Source organism: Dermacentor albipictus, chromosome 5, assembly GCF_038994185.2.
Source record: "Dermacentor albipictus isolate Rhodes 1998 colony chromosome 5, USDA_Dalb.pri_finalv2, whole genome shotgun sequence".
In the NCBI taxonomy this organism is placed as follows: Eukaryota; Metazoa; Arthropoda; class Arachnida; order Ixodida; family Ixodidae; genus Dermacentor; species Dermacentor albipictus.
In genome coordinates, this window is record NC_091825.1 from 132,932,040 (window position 1) to 132,954,560 (window position 22,521).

Genomic DNA, 22,521 nt, shown 5'->3' on the forward strand with positions numbered 1-22,521 from the left:
CCACTGTCTTTTATTCATTTGAATTATTTCCTTAGTTCTTGCTGTAGAACATAGTGAACTGGAGTAGCCGAGATACTATTCTCTACTTCAACCTCTCCACAGCAACCTACGTATAGCAGAATAGAGCCTTGAACTAACTGAACCTTCATCAAAAGTTCAAAATTAAGTATCTACTTCCTATAGGAAGTAAGAGCCAGTGAAAGAGAGAGGAAGGATTAGGAAGAAGAGTGGCAGTGGGTGGAAGAGGAAGTTCACAACGGAACCTTCCAGCATGGCGTTGCCGCTCTACTGCTATGGTCCTTGCCAAGTGTCAAATGGCTAACCAACAGCACACATACACAAGGGGCACATGGCTGATGTGATACTGGCAGAACGGCAACATTATGCTAAGATACGACTTTGCAATACCGTTGGCTGCAATTGATATTAAAGTACCAAGCCTATAGTTCCTGCTTGAAGTTCCAGTATCCGACTTGTCGTGGATGAATTTCAATGCAGAAGCACAGCCGCTGGTTAAAAAAAAAAAAAAAAAAGTGCGGCCTGCCACATAAGGTGGGCTGCAATGGGAGCAGATGTCTCAGTCGTAGTTGCATTCTCGGCCGCTTGGCTGGGCCGAATGGCGCTAGCTGTCTGGGACAGCAAGCGTCGGTTTCCACGGGTGACGGTGTTCGAAGCGCGTTCCTCACACATCATCTGTGCCATTCCCAGACAACAGTCCCCGACTAGTGGTGCCGCGGCGGATGACAGCACTTTAGATGCATGCGGCAGGCTGCACCTTTTTTTTTTCTTCATTTTCTTTTTCTTTTTTTAATCCAGTGGCCATGAAAGGAGTGTTCAAATTAAGCATGGCAGCACATTAGACCAGTCTGTGTGCCCTGCACTGATACAAGCATTGAAACGGTCTTGCATTTGTTGTCTATAGAATACTGCTCAGTCTCTACTACACCTAAACAGCTGACATGGCAGTAATCAGTAGCTAGAGTTCTGCCTGAGCACCAGTATCCGAGTAGGTACTATGAATTGCGTGCATTGTGCTGCTACTGATTCTATGCACTTGCATATATACACACAGGTCCCACACCTGCCTAACTGAAAATCCTCCTATTAAAATGTGCTATTGGAACAACAGGAAAGATGCAGAAAAAAAAAAGGATTTAGAAGAAGTTAAGCAACTCCAACACACATATCGGAATCTGTGTTTATTGGTGACATTTATGCTTTACAAAGACTGGTTTTGTTTTGTTTGAAGAGTTTTACGTAGCAATTACAGTGGGATATGGCAATTTTGGAAGGCTGGCCAAGAGCCGACACACACCCTACTGGTACATACCAAGTTGCTGAATCAAGCAAAATAAAGTAAATCAAAGGATCTGTTAAAGATACACAGTCCTGAATATTTCACTGCTGCACTGTTCTTGCTCAAATTTTGTAGAAAGATCACATTTTGGAGTCTATGTCGTCTAGTATAACACTTGGTGCAGTTAATTGCAAAGTGTTATTAAAGTGAAAATTTGCCTGCGCTTATGGGGATGCAAGATGCTGCTGGCGACGGTGCAAGCATAAACTTGTGTTGCCGCCTGCCGTCAGCTGCAGAAATAAGTGTTTCAGGGGGGGCTGCCGCGTGTTGACCGCTCCTGGAAGAGGCGATTGCCCTCACAGAATGTTATTTTAACTGTACAGAGGATCAACTTTCACACCTTCTTCTGCACTTTGGATCAGTTTTCACAGTGCTTCGACTTCAAGCCTTCTATGCACCGTTCACTTTGTCTCACAAGTGTCTTTTGTGTTCATTGCAGTCAGTACCAGCTATAGTAGTCACAGAGCATCCACTATTCCACACATAATACGGTCTTGGCTGAGACAGTGTCCCTGTGCAGGTGGCTGCCCCTGAATGGTTCCAGCTGCACTTGTGGTCTGAATTGGCTGTTGCCAGGTGCTAGTTGCCTCTTGTTCAGGGAGGACACTCACTGCTTTCTGTAGGACTTCGCGTACCTATGTAGCACACATAAAAGAGGAAGAAACAGAGTTCAAATGGTTTGCAAACACAAGCAGCGCCACTCATGTAAAGTTGTACTGAGCGGGCACAAAGCAAACACGATGCAGCTATGAAATCAAAGCATGCTGTCATATGGTCACGCACAATTTTGGAGGCTCATTGTACTTGCGCATTAGCATCATCAGTGTCACGGCAGAATACAACACAGAGCCAACTTGTATTACGCTGCACCACAACTTTTTTCTTCTACTCACTACAGTGCTGAATTCACCGATCAAACAGAATATTCAGTCATTAGTTATCGTATTTACTAGAATCTAACGCGCACTTTTTCCCCAATAAAATGGGCCCAAAAATTGTGTGTGAGGTAGAATCGAGTACGACCATAAATCTGCGTTACCATATCACCATTGGCATTTCAATATGGCCACCTCATATGTACTTTGAGCCTAGCTTGCTCCGTGGTTTGCTCTATCAGCATGGAAGTGCATGCCTTTGCATGCGCAGAAAAGCCATAGCGCCGTGTGCGGGCACCGCTTTGCTCACCGACGGCGCAACGTCTCTATGAGATCATGACGTCACCACTCCTCGATCGGAGGGCGGGCGATTTGAACTGCACTAGAGGTACGTGGACGCTTCAGAATGCATTTTCTTTTAAAATAAGTCTCTTCTTCGTACGATACAAGCGTTTCGAGGTTTCTGGGATGGTATTTCAACAGTCCACGTTGACTTAATATTAACCTTTAGTGTCCCTTTAAATCATTCCCCTCACTCCAGCTGCATCATTCACCATCAATGTGTATTCCATGCAGCCATGTCTATGTCCTGCCTCCTTGGCCACAACCTGATGCAGTCGCACAAGTGTTGTCTACTTCTGATTTGAGCGGAGTGCATTCTCACGCCTCTCTCTGGTGCAGCTTTCCTTTTCAATACTGTGATGACTGTGGCCCATATATGAAGTTACATGCAGCACTTGCATCTTCTCCAGCATGCAGCCACAGCAGCTCACTCCCTGTAGACACCTGTAGCTCGAAATTACAAGCGCCAATTGAACTAAATGCACCACGAGGAGAATTTCAACCAAACCTACAACCTATGCACCAATTTCAAATCAAATGGCTTGCGCCATTCACCACATCGGTGCTGCACTCCCAACTGGAGAGTCGACATCAAGCGCACAAGTGCACCTACATAGTTCACAGTGCCATGATGTCACTTAGTGACTTTTGACTTTGCGAATTATTCGAGGCAACAGCAGTTATTTGTTTGATCTGTTGCTTCAAAAGACGAATTGAAGTTTAGGGAAATAATAAAACATACAAACCGAATGTCTGCATGTCTGTTTTATTTTGTACAGCAGCAACAGAGAGGTACTTCTGTTTTGTCTGCTTGTTCCCATGTCATTCAACTGCGCACACACAGAATGAAACTATGTAATTTTCTACGTGTTCCAGTGCACGATCATGCTCTGTGATCCTCTTGTGTATGCGTCAGAGTTCATGTAGCACCAACTTAAAAAGCTCATCAGGTGTTCTAATGCACAGTGTGCAAAATCGCGCGCTGCGCAAAACAAGATAAACACAACAGCTTGCATGCGAGACCGTCAGTGGAAGTGCGCTGTGCAGCAAGGTATAAAGGAAAATGAAGGTGGGGTCCATGACCTATGCACCATGCAATCCTCCGGTTCCAGTATGAAAGAACGCAGAGAAGGAATTTAGTTTGCGGAGGCTAGATGGGGGCAAGTAGAGCGTCTGTTGGCCGTGACGCTTGCCTCCTGAAATCATTGGTTCATGGCACTTGAAATACTATTTCTATCTTGGCTATTAATGAACCAATATGAAAAATTATTGCGGTAGCACACTCTGTAGAGGGCCTGCAACAACTTCCAGCGTATAACCGAAATTTTCGAAAGACAGAGCACCTCAAGTGTGATGCCGCCTCTCTGTCGAGAAGGGAGGAACCTTTTAAAGTAAGGGCATGCGGTTTGCCATGCTAATTTTCAGTTGTTTTCATGGTGCACATCGGTGCAATACCTTCCAGAAACGATCATCAGTGCATGACCCAAGCACCAAGCTAGTCTGTTTGCAAAGTCCAAACCTGGTTAGGGGCCCTTTAAGAGGCTTGCAAGAAAGCATAAATGTCACTGTGCTGCGTGTGCATACCTAAGCAGCACGCATTCGCATAGCAACACAAGAAACACAGACAGGCACTAACCTTGTCCAAGTGCTTGTGGAATCTATGTGCTGTGTCTAACCGCTGCCGCCTCTGCATGTCGAGCAACACTCGGAGGGTCTCCCTGGCTTGATGAGGCCTGTACTCATTGATCAGGTGTTGCATGTGGATGAAAAGTAAGCTCATGTCATCTTTCTTCTCTAGCCGCTTGGAAGTGTCAGGACACCGTATCAAGATGTCAATCATGTCAAGGAAGTTGACAAGGAGTGAGTGGTTGAGCTTCTTCAGCTCTTTCTTGTGCTCGTAGTTCTGTGGGTACAGTCGTCGTATACCTTGGCTTTCCAAAGGGCGAATGACAGGTTCATCCCCATGGAATGGAGCACCAAACATGGAGTAGCCTGCGAAAGGTAGCAGCAAGACAGATACTAGCTGACAGGATTTTAAAAGAAAAAAGTGTGCAGCACAATGACTAAAAACATGCCAGTGGTCACTCATTACAAAAATGTACAAGGGGGTTTCATTAATCAATCTGTTTTATTGTTTAATGAAACAATAATGTGCAATGTTGAGAAAGTGGACAAGTAGGAATGGGAAACAGCTGTGGAATACTAAACTTTACCCAAATGAATGTTAGCTTGCTTGTTTTCTATGCAATTCTGCCAATTAAGCCTGCCTGCAGCTGCTATTGCTATTTTCACTTCATTAAGTGAATGCTTGCATTTATGAGCAACACAGTCCTAAATTCCGTCCCATACATTCGCTTCTGATAACACAGCAATAGACGAGCAATAATTTTACAGTAACGGAAATGTGTACCCGTTGCCATCATGTCAAAGTTCCAGGAAATTGAGAACAAAAGTACAGAAGAAAAAAGCAGGACTAAACATCTGTGAATCATTCAGCTTCTCCTTGCGAGCTCTTTGCCCTGTTCGTCCCATTCAAATAATCAAGTTTTGTTGAAGTGTCACACGAAATGATGTAACCCTAATTTTGTTGTTTTCTTTAGGGCTCTAATAGTCATCACTTTTGTCACAAGCCCCTTTTGTCACAACACCCTTGAAGTCGATACACTTCATATAGAGAGCCGTTGTCGTCTCCTCCATCCTCCAATCGTTGTCTCCTCCATCTTTGATTAAATCTACTGTTATTCCATCTGCCACTTTTCACTGCTTCATGTCTTGCAAGGCCCTTCTGACCTCATCGCTAGTTACAGGAGGAGTCTCTGCAACCTGTTCATTACTGCTTAGAATGGAGGTATCGTGGCTCCTCTGGGTACTCCACAGATCAGTATAGAATTCTGCTGCTTTTACTATACCTTCGTGATTGCCGATGATATTACTTTGCTTATCTTCCAGTGCATACATCTTGGTTTTTTCCTTCTCACTGATTTCAGGCTGCGTCCATTTTTTACGGCTTCCTCAGTCTTTCACAAGCCAACAAAGCTCCAGCCATCTTTGGCCGAATGCAGCACAGGGAAATGTTTCACGACACTAATTTTGTCTACATCAGGTCGGATGCCAAGAGAACTCAGATGGTGGCCTAGGATAGTAATTTCATGACAACCAAAGCTGCACTTCGAAGAGTTCAACTGAAGGCCAGCTCACTGTAAAACGCCAAACACTGCCGATAGGCGAGTCAGATGGCTCTCAGATGTTGGTGAAAAAACGACTACATCATCTATACAACAGAGCCACGTCAACTATTTAAAGCCACGAAGCAGAGAGTTCATCATTCTTTTAAATGTGGCGGGGGCATTACATAAGCCAGAAGGCATGTAATTGAATTGAGAAAGACCGTCGGGTGTAACAAATGTGGTCTTCTCGCAGTTCAGGTCGTCGACAGAAATCTACCAATATCCTGAGCAGGGTTCGATGGATGAGAAGTAGGTAGAGCCATGAAGACAGTCGAAGGCGTCATCAATCAGTGGCAGTGGGTAGACGTCCTTACACGTGATTTTGTTCAAGCGACGGTAGTCAATGCAGAAGTGCCAGCTGCCATCCTTCTTTAATAGGATGACAGGTGATGCTCAGGGACTACACGAAGGTTCAATGACATTTTTGGTGAGCTTCTTGTCAACCGCACACTGCATGACTTAGTGCTCAGCTAGGGACATGCGATAAGGACGTCGCCGGATGGGGCTTTTACAGAAGAGGGCTCTTACCCAGTAGTACTTAGCCCCCTCTTTTTCAGGAGAGCAGTGTCAAGTTTGTGAGGTGTTTTAACGCAAGAACACCATCCTTAACTTGTGGCATAGTTGTTAGAGCTAGTACTGGAACCAAGAGTATTCAAAATTTCAATTCCCACCTCAACCAACGCTGACAAACTTTCTTTGGTTTGGCTCAATACCTCAGGGCTAAAAACAGATCCTGTTTGGCAAGACTGTACTACAGTTTGACAGAAATGTGGTTGACAATGCTTACGAGTATTCCATACTCAAAAGGAACACGTGCTATGCACACACCTTCATGCAGTGGCCTAGGTGGTGATGGAGCTCGTCCACGCTGCACGTTTTCATCTGTGTAGAGGCCAACATACTGCATTGGTGGCAGCGGCAGTGAGCTGACTTGTGTCGCCTCCCCCATGGCTGGTTCAAGGGCAGAGATTGTATATTCCCTTTAGCTGCAAAGAAATCATCGGACCCACATCAGCAGCATTTACACCCTATTGTAGTAGTGTGCTAATATTCAAAACTTTCAAATAATGAATCCAATGTTTTATTCCATTGGGTTTTCGAATCAAATAGTCACTATTCATAAACATGAATATTTTTCAAATATTTTTAAATAATTCACATAATAAACTGTGGGCAGTCAAACATTAAATTGCTGCAAAGGTATGCTAACCTTCATCCCTGTGGCCACAATAAATGCAAAACACAAGAAGTTACATGGTGGATCACACTACGTCACTCGGGGAGCTAGATTTGAACAATTAAACCACAATAATTCACACTCTCCAAAGAGTACTGTGTATGCGAACAAGCTGCCTATTTTTTTCTAATGTTTCATTTGTGATTTTAATAAACATCACTTCATAATGTACAACGTAATAACAGAAACTTGCTTATGTTATGAATACTAGGATGTGAAGACGGTCTCACACTAATGGTTTTGAAAACAACTACTACCGTAAAAACCAGCATATAGGTCAAACTTTTTTACAAAGGACCGTAGCAAAAAGTCGACTCCCGTCTTATATACAGGTCATTTTTACCGGTTATGCCTTTTTCTTTTTTTCCTTTTTTAGAATTAAAGCTTGGGGAAATAGCTTTTCTTTTTCTTTTTCACCTGGTTTGCCAGGTAGCCTACGTGATATGGAGCTAAATATGAGCGTGCAGGGCCGTTTCATGGAGATACCACAATAACGACTTGTAAGATGTGTTGTCCATAGCCCCTCTTTCATAGTCTTCAGCTTGTTCACTGTTCAGTTTTACACTTTTGAGCACACTTTCGCATGCTGTCTTTGTCCCAGGGCACGTCCAAAGTAGATGGCGGGCATCCACCACAGGCGCAAGAGCAGACAACTTAAGACACTGAACAATGTCTTTGTATGGTTGACCCCAAGCACACGTGATGGCTGGTGTAAAGGCCGCCCCTGCTCAAAGTCTCCAGAGAGAGACTTCCTCCACCAGAGAAAGATGGTGGGGAAGGGAGAAGACGCGCGGGGGGATTAGGGTACATGTGTCACGCCGGAGGATGGTTAACCTATAGTATTCTGGTATTTATGGTTTTCAAAAAGCATTCAACATTTGATTCTCTTCAGGCACTACTCAATTCGCATTCAATTAAATCTCAAAATTCTCACGCCCAAACCCATTCAACTTGGAGACCAAATGAAACAAAACTAAAATGTGGGCGCATGCCGCCAGACTTTCAACATGATCACTATAGCACAGTACCAATTTATCCGACGCCTTTCTGTTACACAATGTTCTTCATTGCCTGTACTGCCTCAAAAGCAAAACCTGCAAAGACTGTATTGTGGGAACCGTTGTCACTCCCGCAAGTGATCCCCTCTTACAAAACTGGCGGCGACATCAGAAGGAGGAAGACGAAGGAGACCAGTGCGGATGTGCAGTGAAACAGCTAGCCAGGGTTAGGACACGGATCTTCCTTACAGTACGATGGGTTGGCACTATAGGCCTTCTAGCAATAAAAGGTTGGAGACACTGAGACAAGAAAAACATTCACTATAGGGAAAACAGCATGCTTTCCTTTCTGTGGAAATGGCATAATTGTTTAAAAAACGCTGCAATGTAAAGTTGGCATAACAGAAGCATGTGATTATTGCTGCTGCTTCAAATGCTATGATGTCTGTGCAGCTACATTCTACGCTGCTCACTGTTTCACTCAACCTTTTAATGCCACACAGCACAATGAAAGTGCATGATTTACTATTCCTTTGTTGGAAAATTGGCAGCAAGCAACACACCGTGCAAATGGCTAAAGCTTTGCTCAACACAACAGCTCTCAATGACCGTTTCTTTGATATTTCACACATAAAATCATCACTTGAATGAGCAGACATTGGGCAAAATGTTTGGCAAACCAGAGTCACAATGTCACAAACTTAGTGTAGGTACATTTAATATCACCCACAATTCACTAACAAAAGTTTGTACTTTCCAATTGTCATGTAGAGGCAAACTGGGAAAACACTGCTCATAAACTATTCTTTTATACACTTCCAAATTGCCAACATTTATGGTATCATAAAGCCCAATGTTAACATTTTGGTAACAATTGTCAGAACACCTGTAATTTTACTATTTTTTTTTATTTGCATCCTGTTAATGGCAAAAGCGATCCAAACGGATCACAAATAAAATACAGTTGCCAAATGGTTTTTTAAGACCTCAATTTTCTGGACCCACTTGAATATTTAAATGCACCTGCAACACCCATTCCAGAGAAACAGTGTATAATGGCAACCAAAATTCCAGATGCCATTACATTAGCATTCAATAAATTTCATTTCCAATTGTCTGCTTGCAGATCTATAGACCAGAATTTCTAGCACTTCTACAGAGCAGCTATTTCTTCCTGGGAACTATGGGAACTGGTGGAACGAAGAAGCGTGAAAACACACAGCTTTTTCTTGTCACATTTGTTGCCAGTGCTCCCTTGGCATGGCTTTGTCGTCACATGCACTGCAATCAAACCTGCAGCCCAGCATGGGCTTCACAGACAGCTGATGACATGGGTTGAGGTCAACTGTGCGTGCTCTAAATGGATGTGTGAAAGTAAATGGGTGTGTGAAAGCAGTATGTCCACTCACAGCAGCTTTACAGAATAAAGTCTTGAAACTTTACAAATAATGTCAACATCTTGAGTATGTGGTTGCTCAGTGGTGGCTATGATGTTGGGCTGCTGAGCATGAGGTCGCGGAATCGAATCCCGGCCATGGTGACCGCATTTTGATGGGGGCGAAATGCGAAAACACCCGTGTACTTATATTTAGGTGCACGTCAAAGAACCCCAGGCGCTCGAAATTTCCGGAGTCCTCCACTACGGCGTGCCTCATAATCAGAATGTGGTTTTGGCACGTAAAACTCCATAATTAAAAAAAAGAAACGTTTTTTATAAGTATGAGCGATGTTCTGAAGTAAGTTTTGTAATTCTTTTTGAAAGAGAAGATGGTGCACCAGGTGAAACAAGCAACTGTTATGAGAATCCACGTCCATTGCTGGTTCAACAATGGAAGGAGCAGCAGCGGAGGAGGAATGACATGCACACAGTGCCAAAGAAGAGAGAGTAACAGCAGACCGGTGTGTCCGAAGTTATTCGAGTACAAATCACGGTGGCAGACAGACACGTGCTGACAATGTGATCGCGAATGGAAGTGCTTGCTGTCATGTGGTATGAATGGGCATCTGTTCCCTGCATTTAAAGCCGCACTCTGGGGACGTAACTTTCAGAACAATGCTAAGGTGGAGCAGGCTGTACGACAATTCCTTGCATCGCAGAGCACCGAGTTTTACCAGAGTGGTTTCCTCAAACTGATTGCATGCTACGACAAATGTATCAATGTCGGTGGCGACTATGTGGAAAAATAGCGCAAGGTGTATGGTTCATGATGCCATGGTGTATTTTTTTTTTTGGCAATAAAGTTTCAGTGCGAAAATAAATGACGAAATTTACTTTTGGTACGTCCCTCATAGTTTTCACTAACCTTAAGTATTTGTTGGCATCAACTGCACTACCTTCAAATTTTAAGGTTGGTAAGTCTGTACTCTTCACAGTGCTCTCAGCTGCAGCATTACAAGTTAGCATTCAGTTTGTGTTAATGTACATAGGCCTCTACCATCCACATCATTTTGATTACTTGCAAATATTTGTTAAAAGCACAAGGCAAGTTGAGGAGGTCACACAACAAATGCTGTCAATGCACCAAAACAGACTGCAGCAATGTAATGTCACTGCGCACCTACAATGACAATGATATCAAGTGGGCCAATATTGACTACTTCACATGTTACGTCAGTAAGGCTGCCAGTCAAATATACCAACAGCAAGCACCAACATATGGCTACTCAAATGCATGGGCTGCTCAAACAGGGCTACTCAAATGCTGCTGCTGCTGCCTTTTAACGCCCTCAAGCAGGTGAGGCTGAACACTGAGATATTTGAATATTTACTTCATTCAGAACACCAATGCATGGAACATATGATGGTTACAGGTATCATTCGCATGGTAGGCGCAATCTTTTTCTTTGTTTCCAATTTTTTTTATTGCAATGCATGCGACTAAATGTCACACTTATTTATCTGCCTCCTCTTCTCAACACCCACATCACAATATGGCTGTGATGATCACATCACTTCTAACACATTTTGGCAGCTTAGTGAAAGCACATTATTTTATTAAATGCCAAAGGGTAGTAGAACAGTTAACAGTGCACGGTGACCGAGCGTTTAAATAGGTGCACAAAGCAAGCACATTTACCCCAGTGGTTATGTACCAATTATTTAGATGGATCTCTACTGACAAACAATGTTTGCGATTTGTATCTGCTTGAGGAAGTGGTAGGGTCAGAAAACGTTAGAAATGATGCACTACGATACATCACAACGGGTGAATAGTTGCAACGAGCCTGTGCGTGGGTGGCTAATGGCTGTTAATACAGGCTGCGTCGTAAAACGAAGTATGTAGACAGGTAATTTCCTATTCCAAGAGTTCTCGAAGATGGCCAAGACAATACTTTGCAAAGCGCAATGGGGGTTTGATTTGCTGTGCTCTGACAATCCAGTCAAACCAAAACAGGAAAGAAATGCTCCTTTGGACTCTGTTCTGCCTGACATGGAGGTCATTCTCTCCAACAGTTAGCTACCGCAGTAAAATGCCGAAATATATTGTTGCATACAAGTGCGAACAACAGACGTGGAGATCTAAAAGAAAAAAGAGACGACGACTGTGCTGCGGCTATTCTGTCTTTTCTTGCAACGGCCGCAATGCTCCCTCCGTTCTGTCGGGACTGAAATACGCTTGCTTAGGCTCACTATTCTAAGAAAGCAGGCGCTGCTCAGTTAACACATCCATACGCATGTTACGCAGGCACAACACTTATTTCAACTCCCTTGTAGTTATGGGCTGACGTTTGAGGCTTCGTACTTCTGCTTACGAGTCATCAATTAGCGACCCCATCTGCTTCTGAGATAGTCAAATGTACCTGCAAAAACTGATTCTTCTTCGCAGGAATGGCCTTACTGAAGTTTTACAAAATTATAATTATTTACATTTGTCAGCAAAGAATGATGTTAATTAGGCTGACGTTAAGTAAAGATTGATATCGTCCTTTGTGAAGGACTAAACTGTTTTTACAATCCAGTTATGTTTTAGACATGCGCGGGTGCGCGGGTGCAACCTTTAAAACTCTTCTTAAGCGGTCACTTACGAGGATATGATCACATGGACATGATGCGTGCGAAGTGGCACGATGCCAGTAGAAGCCGTTTTGTGTACCGATTTGCTGAAAGCTACAATTGCTGTCATCACCGGCAACTTTTAACACTATTAAACAGCACCTAGCAACGTGTGTGGCTGTTTATAGCACAAACACCTTATTCACTAAATACTCACGTACACCTGCCAGCAATTTAGGGAACTTACCGATGTGCAGAAAACATCTAAATGTTACGTCGAGGATTTATCTACTGCTACAGGGAATCCGCCATGGAGGAAGGATAGAATTCACAGTCGGCGGTAGGCAGTGTTGCCAGGTCGAACAAAACGGCGTAGCCCAAAGGTAGAGAAATTGTATGCCAAATGTAGCCAAACACAAGAAAGAGCAAAAATAATTGCAGCTAAATATAGCCATCTTTATTTGTAGTTTTATTTGTATTATCTACGTGCGTTTGCCTTGCCATGTGCCATTTAACGTATTGCATATGTGACTTCAGGTAGCACTTGCAGACTTTGTACTACTAGCACCATACTAGCACTACGTAATCTCAGAGGTGTCGATACCGGTCAATACTATGGTACCACGGAGCAGAGTTTCATAAAATAATTCCACGGAGTATGGTACCAAAGTACGGCGAGCGGCAACGGTAGTCGAGTTCGGCATCCAAGAATTTAGAGAAACAAACTTGACCGTGAGTATGCCAACAAAAACCTTTTGCAATTTTTTTTTTAAATTTAGAAACGCATTTGTGCAAGCACGGGTACAGTCAACGCTGGTACAGCACACCCTCCGTAAGCGGCACGATAAAAAGAACCGAAACCAACACCAACCAACACTATGGATGGATACTACTCCGGCGTCCTGCGCGCAGTCTGGTGTCAACGATTTGCAACACGTACAGTGATACTGGATAAAATATTTTCAAACCGAGCAAAAACGCTATAAAAACGCCAACGTTTATAACCGCTGCAAGCTCGACTTCACGAGTACGTTCCCGTAGGAAAACCAGAAGGCGCTGACCGCTCTCCTAGTAGAAACAACGCGATCCAACGACGCGCGAGACGCGCAGAAAAGTTGTACGAAACTAGTGTCAACAAAAATAGACGCCGCAAGCGTTCAACGAAGCTTGGATAGCGTGAGTCGCAACCGGCCAAGCAATCAAAAGGCTGCTGCAAAATTTTTCGGAAGTTTCGCAAACTTTAGTGCATGCCCCATCTTACCTCATTTGATTGACATCGGTAGCTACGCTGGCCGCACGCTGACCATGAATGACAAGCCCGAAGCCGACAAATGGGTAATGAAACAAGGCCCGAAGTACAAGCAACGTTACCGCAAGGAGTGGGAAGAATGTCCGGCCTTTCGGGGTAAGCCAGCCATCTCGTTTGTGTGTTCGTCGTGCGTTTGCTTTCAAAGGAGCCTCCACTCGTCGTGCCTCTGCTCGAGAATCCGCTACATTTAGCTACGTGCGACATCGCAAAAGCGGTTTGCAGGCGCCGTCCATTTCCCCGTCATGTATAGCGGATTCACAGTGGCGCCCTTCCCCGCGTGGCACCGGTGCACCATGGCTCTATGCGTTGGCGTCCGTTCGTTCGTGCGCTGTCTGCACTATTGTTGCGGTCTTTTAATATGCGGAATACAAGCGGACGACATCTTAGCGTGCTAATAACGTTTAAAAAATGCAGCGAGAGAAGTGGTTCATGAGAAAGAAGAGGTTGGCGCTATCTTCTGCACCCCTTGAGGGAGCACGGCTCGGCAGCGTGAAGCCTTTCTGCTACCGCGCACATACTCCGCTGCCCATTGATCTTGTTGAATAAACTACTACCTAACAAGGACTGTGTCAGCAGGTCTGTCGTGTTTTTTGACTGACTTGCACATCCGCTGCGTGGACTGCAATAATGTGGTGTAGAAAAAAAAAAGGGCATTTGTCAGCGACCATCGAAAGGGTCGAATAAATTTAGCTTGGCGTTTACTGTTCAGAGTATGCACCACGGTTTGGTATGCGTACTGCTCGGCAGGAACGAAGAACTCCGCAGGGCGAAGAACGGTGGCCTTGCTTCGGCAGAGTCGATTGAGCGGAGCGTGACTGTGCGCCCACTTGGCCTCGCCGCATTTTGCAGCCTAATTTGTACAGTACTCGCCGCGAACGCGAGCTGCGCATGCACCTTCAATACTGTGACAGCACAACGACAGCACGAACGCGCTTCTATACTCCGTTCCATACACAGCAGTGAACGCTGTGGAAGCTACGCAAGAAGTTCGGTGAAGAGAAGTTATCACTCGGCGCGTTCCAACAGCGTTCGCTCGCGCGAGCATGCACGTGAAGCTCTTCGCGATGGGTTGCAAATAAAAACCCAAAAAGAGCAACAAAAATTTAAAAAAGAATTCTAGAACAGCGCATTAGCAGCCGTATCTAACAGTATGTTTGTTTCTAAGGATTAAAGCTTGTTTCATTCAATACTGCGCCTATATAACCTGTGAACATACGTGTGAATACCTGTGAACAAAGAACACAAGTTCTCAGGCATCATACTTGATTCTAAACTAACTTTTATTCCACACATAAAGTATCTCAAGGTCAAATGCTTAAGAACAATGAACTTACTGAAAGTTTTATCCCACACAACATGGAGCAGCGACAGGAAATGTTTAATGAATCTTTACAAGAGCCTAATTCGATCACGGTTGGACTACGGTGCCGTGATCTATCATTCTGCCGCCCCGAGCGTACTAAAGATGCTAGATCCGGTCCACCATCTAGGAATCCGACTGGCCACTGGCGCTTTCAGAACAAGTCCCATTGAAAGTTTATATGTAGAATCAAATGAGCGGTCACTTCATCTGCAGAGAACATACATCAGCCAAACATATTTTCTGAAAGTCCACTCTAACCCTCAACATCCATGTTTTAATACCGTTAACAATATGACATATGCTAACTTCTTTTGCAATTGTCCCTTCGTAAGACAGCCTTTCTCGCTGCGTGTGAGTGAGCTTAGTGATGAAATGCATGTCCCACTCCTCAAGCTTCGCCTAATGCATCCAGCCAAGCTGCTACCTCCTTGGGAGTGGCAGCTGATACATTGTGATATATCTTTCATGCAAGTTACAAAACACGCTCGAGAGATTGAAATCCAAATGCATTTCTGCGAACTCCAGTACAAACACTCCTGCACAGAGTTCTACACAGACGCATCGAAGTCACACGACGGGTTGTCCTATACAGCCATCGGTCCATTCTTCTCGGAATCCGATGTACTGCATCCGGAAACTAGTATCGTTACGGCTGAGCCCTACGCACTATTGTCGGCTGTAAAGCATATAAAGAAATCAAAACTCCAGAGATCAGTTATATATACAGACTCCCTTAGTGTTGTGAAGGTCTTGATGTCATTCTGTAACCACAAAAATCCGGTAATTATTGAACTCTATTCCATCCTGTGTAAAGCATATATATCTAACCAACATGTGATTATATGCTGAATGCCTGGACATAGGGGCATCGAGGGTAACATTCTAGTGGACCAGATGGCCACATCAATTTCATTGCATGCACTTGATCTAACTGCTTCGGTCCCTGTAACAGACCTGAAGCCTTTCCTAAGAAGAAAACTACGAAACCACTGGCAACGCATGTAGGATGGAGAAATAAATAACAAACTGCATGTGATAAAGCCACAGTTAGGTTCTTGGCCCTACGCAACAAAATCACGGCGAACAGATGTCCTATTTTGTCGTCTCAGAATAGGACACACATTTGGCTCGCATAATTTTTTACTCACTGGAAATGATCCTCCAACATGTAGATGCAGGGAGAGGCTGACCGTCCTCCACGTCCTCCTGGAATGTCGGGCAGCCGAATCTGAGAGAAAGAAACATTGTTCCCTAGCATACCGGCAGCACATCCCCCTTCATCCTGTAGTGTCACTTGGCCCAGAACCGCTCTTTGATACCAACGCAGTCCTAGGTTTTCTGAAAGATGTTGTGTTGCATGTTATTAGCCCCACACGTTCACAGCGTCTCCTCTCTTCAAAGGATGCCACTGTGATAGCTGTTTCGTATAGCACATGCCTCTAAGCCCTTGTGTTTCAAGGGCTCTGGTGAGGCAGTAGTGCTCCAGGTAATTTTACCATCTCACATATGTAATTTTACCATCTCACATATTTTTTATATTGCATCATTCTTTCACGATGGATTTTAATGCTCATAGAACACGTGATTTGTCATCGACATAATCTTATTACAGATAGATTTTACGCATTCTAGAACGACTATTTTTTTAAGGCCCCTTTACAGCCACGCCACATCAACTTCATAGAACTCATAACTACATTGCGAACTAATCACCACGGACCTGGCGCTCTTTGGCCATACCTGGCCCTTGCGCCAATAAAACCCTACATTCATTCATTAAGTGGCTCATAGCCCTTATGGTCTTCAAAAAAATTCATTGTCTGGTCCAATAATAATAATAATAATAATAATAATAATAATAATAATAATAATAATCAGTGGCTCATAACCCCCTAAGCAAGCAAAAAATGCAATGGCTCATCCCTATGGTAATGCAGAGGTTACAAGCACTCGGCAAAGTGGTGTACAGTGCATACATTCATTGGAGTCATGCATACGACATATATATTTTTTTTATAACATGGAAAACAAAACTGAAGGTGTATTACAACGTTGACACAACTGCACACTTAAAACTCAGGCAAACACACACATACATCCAACAAGTGCATCCAGTCTGGCGGAGGGTCCTGCACAGCGTACACACTTCTTACATAGGCAGCACTTTCATGAAAGAAGGATTTTGTAGAGTGCGGGCTTTTGGCATTGCGATCACACAGTCTACTTCTCCACAAGCTATATGAGCCAAGTACTATGAACATGTCATACATAGGGAGGACCACCCGTAACCTTAAACGGCAGAAACCTAATTGAATATGGAGTTATGTCAATGGCCTTTTTAAGCGTCCATTGGAGAATGTCCCAAAAATATACAGCGTCCCTACAGCCTATGAAGCAGTGATCTATGGTTTCGGCACGTGGACAGAGCCGACAGTTTGTTGACCACGGCACAAAGCAACCCCTCGAATTTAACCAAGTTTTAACAGGAAGTGGTAAAAAAAAAAAAAAACATGTGACCTTCTGAAGGGCTCATACCCCCGTAAGCAAGCAAAACATGCAATGGGTCATACCTCCCCCAAAAGGCTGAGGGCACAAGTGCTCAGCAAAGTGAAGCAAACAGTGCATACATTCATCACCCATAACCCACACAGAACAGCATATGTTTCAATCCCCTGCTGACAGGATGCAACATAAAGTCGAAGAGAAACATCGTTGGTGCATGTCTGACTCCGCTATATGAGCACTCGAACCTAAGATTTGAAAACGAGCCAAAGAAGCCGAAATGCGAAAGCAGCAATGCGATGATGCGAGACCATGCATTACCAAGTGTGCAGCACAATTTTGCCTTCACGTGTTACAGGAGTGCAACATGCTGCCGAACTTCTTTCATTCATGCACTACGGAAAGTACACTGTTCTGTTCAGTTTATAATATCCGAGAGAAACACACAATGCTGAGGGTGCGTCATCTCTAAAACAAACCTAACACTGAAAGAGTTAAGAAACTGTTTGCCTGACTTGCACATATGCATGCTACCAAGTTGTGATTTATATTTGATTCCATTCACACCTGTAATGAACTGAGTGAAAATGCACCATCTATCTGCACACTGCACTGGGCAAAGATTATTTTCAAAACGTGCACTCAGAATGTGTCTTGCTTTCTCACTATATGGAACAGGCTGGCTGGCACCTGTGGCAGAGAATGCCTGCATAGCGTTCTGCAAGAACTGCAAAATCACTTTCACGGCCAAGCTGAGTGACATCCGGTCCCACTCGACCTCACGCAAGCACCAGAAGGCCATGCAGGGGCAGCTGCCACGCAAGCGTATGTCAACCGTCCTCAGGCTTCAGGGCATCGAGTCACTTGATGTATGTTGTTTCTTTGTTTATTAATATATGTAGTTGACACTTCACGGAAATCTAATCTTCCTCCCCATTCTTTTTCTCGCTCTACTGCAAAAGTGACATTTGACCAGTTACAAAATTATTTTTGTTGGCTGTCCTGCAAAGCTCCGCTGTAACCAGCAATTTGAGGAAAGGGGTTCCACTTTCACTGGTCACACGTCATGGACGTGTCAAACAGCTTTCGATATCAGCTTAACTTATTTCACCTTGTAGCCGATTTGCCACTTCTTGTGCATTATGGCACTGCACACTGAGGGCATTGTTGCACTTCTTTACTGAATAAAGTGCAGAACTCTACATTCAATAGAGATTAGGTTTTAGTGCGATAGAAATTATGTGGACGCTCCAGGCGCATTTCTGTCGTCGCCGTGATTTTCCGCATAAAGTCACCGCGCGCCGTATGCTGTACGTGCGAGTGAAAGTGCGAGGGTGAGACGACGATGGTGGCTCAATCACGCGCGCACAAGGGAGGAAGGCGGGGAGGGAGCACGCCGTCATCCGTCGCGCGCAAGGCATGCACCGGGGAGAGGGGGGAATATTCCAATGGCTGCTGCGCATGGCGCGTTCGCGCGGGCTCTATCTTGCAGGCGATTTCGGTCGCGCACGAGGCGCCGTAGTGCCTAGGCAGAGTCACATATTCAAGGAGCAAAGGCCCCCAGATTTTCTCTCTCGCACCCGCTCTTACTCGCGCCTGCGCAGAAACGTCGAGCGCCGTGAAAAGCGCCACGCTCCGCTGTACCTACTAGCAATTGTAAAAACGCCGCCGGGTGCAGGGGCGTTCTACTCCGGCCGCTGCTTCTTGTGGAGCGGCCGCACGAAGAGAAGCAGCTCATATCATGAACGTCATGTGACGTTCCCCATTTGTGTTTTGATTATAATAATAAAAAAGATGGGCTTGTGGACGAGGGTTTTTGTTTAGTGTAGAGCTTGTCAAGGGCAGCCAACTTACTCACTGTAACCAAAGCATTGTCGGCCGAACACAGGCTCTGTCAATATACAGGCTGTCCAGAAATGGAATACCGGAGCTTCAGTCTCTGGCAAGCAAACATGGTCGGCTCAGTCAACACCCTGTAGTCAGTGGCGTAGCAACAGGGGGGGCCGTGGGCCCTAGAGTCACTGGAAAAAAATTTTTTTCCAGTGACTCTAGTGGGCCCCGGGTGCAAGGGGCCAGAGTGGGGGGGGAGGTGTCATATACGTCTAAAGACACCCCTCTTTCCGCCGGCTACACCCGGGGGGGGGGGGGGTGACAGAATACCTATGGGCCCGGGGTGCCAGACGACCTAGCTACGCCACTGCCTGTAGTATTATAGAAGGTGTTGGCTGAGCGCACTCCTGTTACCCCCTTGTCTGTCTTACCATATTTCGTCTTGGGTTTCGCTTTATTTTTTCTTTCTCATTCGAGTTTGTGAAGTTCCATTTGCGCTCGAGACGAGCACATATACGCGCGTGTATGTGCATCTGCTTGGTCGTGGCATGTTCGCGACCACTGCACACGTCCGCCGCGGTCTCCATTTCTTGCGAGTTAGAAGGCCGTCGTCACAGGTGCTCTGAGCCGTCGCCGATCTAGTAGTTTCTTTTTGTTAAGAGTTTTGGAAAATGTTGATTGCACGAAGGATCACTTGGTGCATATAAAATATTTTATTTATACGCCTTTTTATGTTGTCTCCTCGTGACAATATTTTGTGTCCGAGAGTTTCTTGCCATACTTATATATATATATATATATATATATATATATATATATATATATATATATATATATATATATATACGTGTTGAAGTAAGGCGTGAATTGCACTTTCTTTGTAATTACCGCCTCGGTCACTTCACTCGGCTTTCGGTCACGCGTTCCCTCTACCGCTAAGCCTTTCAAAAAAGGGAAAAAGGTCCGCACGTGCCTTGAGCACGCTCTCCTAATTCTCGCATTTGAAGAAAATGTTTAGCAAACGAAAAGTGGACAGGAATCTTTCCGGTACGGACCCCCGTTATATACTATATATGTTACTGTGATTGGGGAGTGTTGATATTCCGTGCAGCTGCACCGCATGGCGACGTACAGCTGCTACTCGCGGCTCCATTTCGATTTCGCCGGGCGAACGAGGCGAATTCGCAATGACGACTTGTATCAAAGGAAGATTGCTTTCCGAAGTTAAACATAAAGAAAAATATAATGTGGTCCGGAAAGCGGGTCGCGGAATAATTGCCTCACGCGAAGCGTCTACGGCGTAGTGCACTGTACGTACTGCGCGCCCGACTACCCGGGCCAGACGTTTGAGTCGACATGCAGCTGGTCGTTCCTTTCGCAGGGTCATAACGTTCCATGGCCGGATGCGTGGCCTTGCTGCAAAATAGCATTTGTAAAGCGGGCGGCTGTCGCAGCTTGATGAATTCGGATTAACAGAACGCGCGAAATGAAAATTGGATGCCAAGCAAAATATAGGAATAATAAACAAAAAATACTGCTTTGATGTTATATCTGCCGCTGTAGCTTTTGCGGGTACGTGTGTGAACACGTCGCGGCACTGCTATAGATCGCTTTGGAACGATATCGTCCGATATCGTGCTTCGGCCAATCCTCTGCGCCGGAAGCCCTGTCGAACGCAAATGATGAAGCCTTATAGCATCTTACAGCCTCTTACAGCTTTACTTGCTAAAATAAACGAGTGACTCCCTCTCTCTCTTATGCGCGTCACTTCTCTCGTTTTCTTTGAGACAACACCGCCGAGCGGCGCTGTCGCGCCGGCGGGAGAGCGCCGCATGCGGGGTAAAATTCAACTAGCGGGTGTACATCTCTCCGCATGCAACAGAGGTGGTTTCCATTCTTGAGCAGCGCACACACAAACGAAACACGAGAAAGCAGAAAGGACAAGCGCTGGTCTAACAACGGAAAGTTTTTATTTGAATAAAAAGATTGTATACCCAGTAATCATGAAATTCATGTAGATTACATGTAAAAACCGTCATACACTCACGAGTGTTCAATGAAAGAGATCGCTTCGCCTGCCAGTTGTTTACTTCGTTCGGCGCACAGCAGTAATTCTGTCGTCTGCTTTTTTTTTTCGTGCCGTTTTCTTGTGAATCGGCAGGATTTCACTGACGGCATCAACAATTTCTTGTTTACATTGCTGTTGTGGCAGTTAACACCACAATAATAATTTTCAGTCATCCGAAAAGGCGCCGTCACAAACAACAGACGTTTCGCACGCAGCGCGAGCCAAGCGCGGGCGCGACATTGAAGGGAAGCGGCGGAACTGCACCTGTGGGAGGTGAAATTCGTTCCGCCAGGGGAGAAACATGCCGTGCGATTCGGCTCTGGTTACGCGCTGCATCCTGTATCATACGTACGGTAGGCGCTCTCGAACTGTCGAGGCATTGCACGGCGCACGGCTCAGTCTGACGACGCCACAGCTATTCGAGCCGGCGCCCACATCAGCTGTTCGTCGTTATCTCCCAGTGTCCTCCGTTACGTGTTACCGGTCATACGAATATAGCGAGCCGACCATAAAGATAAACCGCGTTGCCGCATATCGAGACGACCTGCTGGTGCCCGAGGAAGTTGCAACACAGTATGGACGTAGGTGAAAACATTTTGCTTCTTTGAGAGACACAATATGAAATGCACTCAGATGGTGCTTCATTTCAAGCACCTTAGCTTTATCTTTTTTCCTTTCTCCAACTCTGATATATATCTGTATTCTTACCGCAGTTCTGCTGACTTCATCCTAAGCTAAGCAAACTTAACACCACTCTTACCTACCACCGCTTGTAATATCGAGTGCCCAAATTCCTCACATTCTTTAACTTCACTCCAGAAATCGTCTGCTTGCTGCTTTCTTCATGTTGTAGCCTCTGGCTGCCGGCTGATAGAAAACGTGGCGTTTGATCTTAAAAATTAGAAAAAGCTTGTATTACATGTGCACTAGAAAGAAGAAAATAAATAGATTAAATGCGCATGGTGGCATCGTCTTTTTGTCATGCGCATGATATTATGATGATCTTATGCCTTACAGTAACCTTTAGCCCTTTTCAGGTGCTGTTTACACAGCTGTGTATGCGAAGATTGTGCACAAACAGCAAAAAAAAAAGTGCAATGATATTTAAAATGTGTCACATGCACCTTGAAACATTTCCGATTGGAGTGGTGCTGAGAGCCCAGTGACAACACCAGCTCCCAGGGATATCCGAATCGTATCCGCATATCCCAGCTCATTTGCGTACTTCCGCAGGATGTCCGTGGGAAGTCCTCCTTTTAGATGTCCTGACACGATATCCCCTGGATATCCCGCTCGGGTTATAATGCGAACACTTACTTGATATGCATTCTTAGCGCAATTTTGTGCAAAGTTTTGTAAGACCTGCTCTCGCAGTAGCTTCCTTTACCTGGATATATGTTCACTTTTAATATCAGGTGC

General features: G+C 44.9%; 2 protein-coding genes across 5 annotated transcripts in view; one reads left to right on the plus strand and one right to left on the minus strand.

The window, feature by feature from the left end:
- Positions 1–1,180: 1,180 nt before the first annotated feature.
- MED7 (mediator complex subunit 7) lies at positions 1,181–13,541 on the minus strand. Of its 3 annotated transcripts, none has more exons than XM_070538929.1 (4): positions 13,402–13,541; positions 6,630–6,787; positions 4,211–4,566; positions 1,181–1,992 (listed from the first exon to the last, which is right to left on the minus strand). In XM_070538929.1, the coding sequence occupies exons 2-4, from the start codon at positions 6,748–6,750 to the stop codon at positions 1,816–1,818; spliced, it is 654 nt and encodes a 217-aa protein (XP_070395030.1). In that variant the 5' UTR covers positions 6,751–6,787; positions 13,402–13,541; the 3' UTR covers positions 1,181–1,815. The 3 variants fall into 3 exon arrangements, with proteins under 3 accessions (XP_070395030.1, XP_070395028.1, XP_070395029.1); XM_070538927.1 differs by having other exon boundaries at positions 13,292–13,432; XM_070538928.1 differs by lacking the exon at positions 13,402–13,541 and adding an exon at positions 12,278–12,420.
- LOC139060097 (acylamino-acid-releasing enzyme-like) overlaps positions 13,302–22,521 on the plus strand; it is a 58,671-nt gene continuing 49,451 nt past the window's right edge. Inside the window, exons 1-2 of one of the 2 annotated variants that reach the window (XM_070538916.1) lie at positions 13,302–13,435; positions 17,883–18,073. In XM_070538916.1, the coding sequence (XP_070395017.1) occupies positions 13,336–13,435; positions 17,883–18,073 (291 nt within the window). In that variant the 5' untranslated portion in view covers positions 13,302–13,335. Of the gene's footprint in view, positions 13,436–17,882; positions 18,074–21,406; positions 21,684–22,521 lie in introns of those variants that run through there. The other variant, XM_070538917.1, reaches the window with a different exon arrangement.